This window comes from Impatiens glandulifera, chromosome 3 (genome assembly GCF_907164915.1).
Source record: "Impatiens glandulifera chromosome 3, dImpGla2.1, whole genome shotgun sequence".
Classification (NCBI taxonomy): domain Eukaryota; kingdom Viridiplantae; phylum Streptophyta; class Magnoliopsida; order Ericales; family Balsaminaceae; genus Impatiens; species Impatiens glandulifera.
This window is the reverse complement of record NC_061864.1, coordinates 60,998,435-61,004,434: the sequence shown is the minus strand read 5'-3', so window position 1 is coordinate 61,004,434 and position 6,000 is coordinate 60,998,435. Positions and strand designations below refer to the sequence as shown.

Here is a 6,000-nt window from a genome sequence, read left to right as displayed (position 1 = left end):
GTTCTACAATGTGAGTAAATGGATACTTGAGTCAGATTGTGGGTTGACCCGCCCATAAACTAACAGTTAAAATTAAAATTAAAAATGCTATCACATTTTTACCGTAATATTTTTTTCACTGTTTTTTATATTATTACTCGTACAAATGCACGGGCTAAATAGAAGTTAGTCTTAATAGGCTGATGAATGAAAATTTTATACTCACATCAATCCTAATTTATTGTGCACCTTAATTAATTTAAGAAGAAGACTAACTTAATAAAATAGTGTAATGCCCTCTTACTTTAGTTTGTTATTTTAATTAAAATTGGAAAAGTCATCTAATCCATAATTATTGACACTTCAACTACTTAGAAGCTATTGAAGTTAAAGGCGCTCATGATATAGATAGTGTCGTCCTTTTATTAAGACATTTAATCCGATATATATATATAGAGGATTGTCATTTTATTAAGACCTTTAATTCGATCATATATAGAGGATTGTCGTTTTATTAAAACCTTTAATCCGATCATATATATATATATATGGCGGATTGAATGCATCACATATTGAGTCAATTTGATAATTTTTTAAATATCCAATTATATATATATCAAATTATTCATATTCATCTAGTTTATAAACTAATTTTATTTAATAAAAAAATTATAACAATAGATTCTACAACTTATTCAGAGTTTGACTAATTCCTGTCGATTAAGCACATATTTTTCGTACACTCTCAACAAATTTAACAAGACGGTATATCTAACGGGTTTAAACCACCAGGACCTCGGTATACCTAACGGGCTTCAACCACCAGGACCTCACCAGGACCTCAGGAGAGTTGGTGATGTCCACCTTTTAAGAGGGATAATTTTAATCAATTTTGATATTAATCAAATAAAATAAACTAAAAAATACCAAATATCAATTGGTATATCCGTAAAATTTATTTATCTATCATAACTTAAATTAATATATTTCGAGTATAAATTGAATTGGTTAAATATTTGGATATATTCTATATATATATATATATATTGTTATATAAAACCTATATTATATTGAATTAGATTTTTTGGTTCGAATACCGAATGATTTGAACTAAGCACAACAAAAATCAGAACAACCAGAATGAACAAGTTGGACAAGTTTAGTGTAATTTTTATAAATAAAAAACAAATTGTGTAAGAATAAGAGGGCTCAAATAATGATAATTATAAGGTAAAAATGACCTTTATTCCTGTTAAATTGTCCAATTAGATAATAAGTTATATAAAATAAGGTTTTATTTTATTAAGTTGACGTTTATAAATAAATAAAATATTAATATTATTAATTTAATTATTCAAATTTTAAAAAATTAAAAGTTTTGATCATAAATATTTTAAAATTTAATAATCAAAACTTTTAATTTCTTAAAATTTGATAGTTAAAATAGGAATATGAATTTATATATATATATTTATTTATAAATGTTAAAATAATAATAATAATAATAATAATAATAATAATAATAATAATAAGTTAACGGTAACAAAATTTGTTACCTCGTTTTTTTATAATTTTATCGTAAAAAATGAATAATTAAAATAATAAAAATCGAATTTTAACAAATTTTTATTTAATAGTTATATATATATAATATATATATATATATATTCTTTCTCTCTTTCTTTCTCCTCTGTTCTTCTCTAGAGTATCGAATACACTTTTTCTCCCCCATCACAGTTTCACACTCCCCCTTTCGTATCAGTGACGCAGTAGTGAATTTGAAAGTTGATCAAAGTTTTACCAGAAATCAAACATGAAATTCTGGAGGATTCTCAGCAAAATGATCGATGAGACGCTACCGGATTGGCGCGAGAATTTCTTATCTTACAAAGATCTGAAAAAGAAGCTCAAAATGATTTATCCTATCGCCGGTGAATCCGTTCAGAGTAACGCTACTTCTGCTGTTAGGTCTGACAAACGACCAAGATTGGCCGACGGAGAGATCTCCGTCGAAGGAGATCAGTTGGCAATGGGTGAAGAGGTAATCGATTTCGTTAGGTTATTGGAAGACGAAATCGAGAAGTTCAATTCCTTTTTTGTTGATAAAGAAGAAAGATATATTATCAAATTGAAGGTAACTATAACTAATTAACTGTTCATATTTATTCTTTTGTTGATTTGATTATACCGTTTATATAACATTCATGTTTTGGATGATCTTGAATTGAATTGAACTTCAGATGGTTCAGGATAAGGTTGCAGAGGTTCGTGATTCGGATGAAGAGTTGATGAGTATAGGCAGAGAAGTGGTTGACTTTCATGGAGAAATGGTTTTGCTGTTGAATTACAGTGCCCTAAATTACATAGGTAATATGTTTCCTCTTTTCTGTGATATAATTATCTTTAGTATAATTTTGCATTCATCAAGATCCCAATAAGTTTATACTGTGTTCAGAATGTTGTTTCAACTAAGCCTTTACAATCTAGTTCTTGCGAAAACTCTACTAATCCAAAAATTAGAAAGAATAGATCTACTCTTTGTGGTTAGTGAACCAAAAGAAAGAACAAGCAATCCTTGTGATAATCTTTCTGTTGTTGAAACTTTAATGCTTATACAAATTGAAAGATAGCAAATTGCGGTTTCAGTTCCATCATATTACTAGTTCTTCTCTAAATTGAGAAATTGAAGCATTGTCTTTAGCCATTTGGTTAATGATCCTCTTGTTCTTGTCAAGCCAAATATTCAATAAGATGCACATGAAAAACATCTTTTCATGAATTCCTCTTCCACCCTTTGAATTTTGCAATCAAATAAATCATTCAATGATGAAGATGTTATCCTTGTTATTGATCGAGTCAAATATTTCACAAGATGTACATGAAAAACATCATTTCACACGAATTCTTCTTCCACCCTTTGAATTTTGAAAATTGACAACCAAAACCCAAAGAAATTGTGCAATGATGAAGATGCTATCATTGTGATCGATAATGAAGAACAAATTTCATATGGGTGTTCAAGAAATGTAACATCCAGAACACTTTCTCTGTTTTTTTTTCTAATTATATGTCAGTTCCATTCAGAAGATGCCAAGTAGGACCTAGAAACAAAAAACAATAAAAAGGCGCAAAGGAAATGAACACAAAGCTAAATAACACACAAGAGGAAAGAACAAACAAAATCATGTTTTCACCACAGTTCATGTGAACAGGGGATTAATGAAAATTGTTTTAACCTTTCAAAAGAAACAAACAAAATCACTGTCCAAGTCCTTGTTTGATTTGGGGTATTTGAGATTATTTCCAAATACCCACTACCCAATCTACTGTCAAATATATTCTTACATTGAACAAGGTTATTTGAAAATAACCAATTGGTTATTCAAATAACCCAAGTAGGTTTCAATTTTATAACAGATAAGGTTGCAGAAACATTGTCAATGAAAGTGAGAATGCTAAGGAAATTGCTTTTCAATCTCTACAACAATCTTCCTTGCCTTCAAACAGTTGTAATCTAAATCAAGGGAAGAATCAAGATTTATGAAGATACCAGGTTCGCTCAAATAGAAAGAGTCTCATTCGATTTCCAAAGTGAGGATTGTGCTACCTTCCTTCATGGAAAACCTAGTTTTAAATAAAATAGGAATGATAATACTCATACTTGTGATATAATATTGTAGTCGACCCGCCAATTAAACTTTGATTCAATTGCAGGTTTAGTAAAAATACTAAAGAAATACGACAAGCGAAGTGGTGCTCTGATTCGTCTACCTTTCATCCAAAAGGTTCTAAAAGAACCCTTCTTCTCAACTGATGTACTTAATAAGCTTGTAAAGGAATGTGAAAAAATCCTTGAAAGGTTTTTCCCAGCAAAAGAACATTTGACTAAATACGAAACTTCTTCTGATGGTAATCATCAACCCGAGAATCCTTCGGCGAGCAACACAAAAGGCAAAGAAAGTATTAGTGTTCCCGATGAACTTTCTCAAATCAAAGATGTCGAAAACATGTACATGAAACAGACTGTGACTGCATTGCAAGTGCTGACTAAGATTCGAAGTGGGAGTTCGACTGTTGACATGTTCTCCTTGCCTCCAATGTAGAGCTGGGACGATAATAATGAATCATTTATAGGCATCGTTGAATGATTGTAATCCAAGATAAAATTTACGGGTTTTATGTTTAACTTCGGGGTGTAGAATCATTTTTGCTTCTTGTAATATATATTCCTAGCTTTTTTTATTATCTTGATTGAGGTTTTATTGATTAGGAGAGTTTTTTTCTTGCTTTTTTTAAATGTCACGATACATAAATTCTAACTCATTATCTTATTTGACATAGTTCTTATTATCTTATTTGACATGAGTTCTTGTATTCTGTCATCGATCTAAATGAGTTTTCATTCGAAGGAGTTTTCGAAAACATTCCTAAATTTAACTTCTTGTAATTTATTCTTAGCTTTTTTTATTATCCTAATTCACGTTTTTATAGATTATGACAGTTTTTTAGATACATGAATTTTTGTACTTTACATTTCAGAGACTATTTGAACAAGGTTTTTTTTTGTTTCTATATTGCAGTTCTCATACATCTATATATGTAAACTTTAACTTTATAACAAGAAAAAACCTTTAATTCACATAAGAAAAACACTTCTATAAACTGCAATAAAATGTTTTCACAGTATGTTTTTGTAAGTAATGGTTTTACAATCAGAAGTCATGTATGACATACTGGTTTACTCAATCAAAAGAGCTATATTACGATGTCTCAATAGTGATAATTGATCATTTAAATTATAGCGTTTTTAGCGATAAATGTGACACGATAACTTCGTTGTCATACTTAGCATTACTCTTGCCCAAATGAGATCTGCTGCATTAGTACTATACATTTTTCAGTAAAAAAAAAGTGTATAAGTGGTGGCTTTATGTCTTTGAGATTCTCCAAATAAAAACAATTTTTTTATTATTTGGATCTCCTTGATTATATAGGTTATATTAGCTCTACTCTTTTTTAAACATGGAACTTAATCATATTAATCATGCATCATTGTGATGTTTTACAAAAATAAGGTAAACTCTTCCAGGAACATGTTTTGGAACATAAAATATGGTAACATATTGTGTATGTAGTCTGAAAATTTAGAATTTATAAAAGAATAGTTGGATTTATGAGAAAGTATAATTAAAATTAGTTATAATTATTTCAGAGATTAAATGTCTTAAAATTCAATTTTTGTCTTACTTGAAAGAGTGTGAGCACTATTGTGTTTCAACCCCATTATATTATGAATATGAATAGGGCTTCTAGGCGGCGCGCTCGTAACGTAAACCTAGGAAGAAAAAAAGAAGATTGAGAACAGACCGACGAGATAAAGTTTTCCGTCAGAAATATGTATTAAGTTGAAATGAATGTCAATATTATAAATGTCTTATATTCGATTCTCACTTAAAAAACGTTTTAAATTAAAATAAAGTAAAAATACACCAGAGTTTGTTAAAATTTTGTAACAAAACAATAAATAAATTAAAATAAAAAATTGTAACTTTGACTACATATTAAAAACTATTGATTCCTAGACATTTTTTTTCTTTCATATTTGATACATTATAATAGGTGAAGTTGATCATAACTTCTTTGTTATGGGTATTTTAATTCACCTCACTTTGCTTCAATTGTTTGAAATGATCAATTGATGTGTGCATTTTTTTCATTTGTTAAATCAATCAAATCACAATCGTTCTAATCGCATATAAAGACTCAAACTTTTCACCATAAATATGAGAATTGCACCTTACCTCTACACTATTAATCTGTGGATTGATGCATTTAAAATCTCAAATTAATTTTTAAGCTTTACTATTTTAAATAAAGAAAATAGGTAGAAATAAGTAAATTCTTTAAATTAGGTTAAAATTTCAGGAAATTTTACGAAATGACCCTAAACACTTATGAATTTGCATCCGCGGTAACCCATTAATTTATATTGATTTGGTGGTTATTTTATTTTTTTAGACG

At 28.8% G+C, this 6,000-nt stretch overlaps 1 protein-coding gene across 1 annotated transcript; it reads left to right on the top strand.

Moving 5' to 3' along the window:
• The first annotated feature begins 1,672 nt into the window (after window positions 1-1,672).
• On the top strand, window positions 1,673-4,228 carry LOC124930879 (SPX domain-containing protein 2-like). Its single transcript, XM_047471247.1, has 3 exons — window positions 1,673-2,113; window positions 2,220-2,346; window positions 3,694-4,228. Exons 1-3 carry the CDS (start codon window positions 1,793-1,795, stop codon window positions 4,080-4,082), a joined length of 837 nt encoding a protein of 278 aa, XP_047327203.1. The 5' UTR covers window positions 1,673-1,792; the 3' UTR covers window positions 4,083-4,228.
• Window positions 4,229-6,000: the final 1,772 nt, after the last annotated feature.

What these genes read in the sequence shown, in the direction of transcription:
- LOC124930879 (XM_047471247.1), top strand. Translation starts at nt 1,793, where the DNA reads ATGAAATTCTGGAGGATTCTCAGCAAAATGATCGATGAGACGCTACCG. An exon ending in GATATATTATCAAATTGAAG is followed by an intron (nt 2,114 to 2,219) that starts GTAACTATAACT and finishes ATTGAACTTCAG; the next exon opens with ATGGTTCAGGATAAGGTTGC. An exon ending in CAGTGCCCTAAATTACATAG is followed by an intron (nt 2,347 to 3,693) that starts GTAATATGTTTC and finishes ATTCAATTGCAG; the next exon opens with GTTTAGTAAAAATACTAAAG.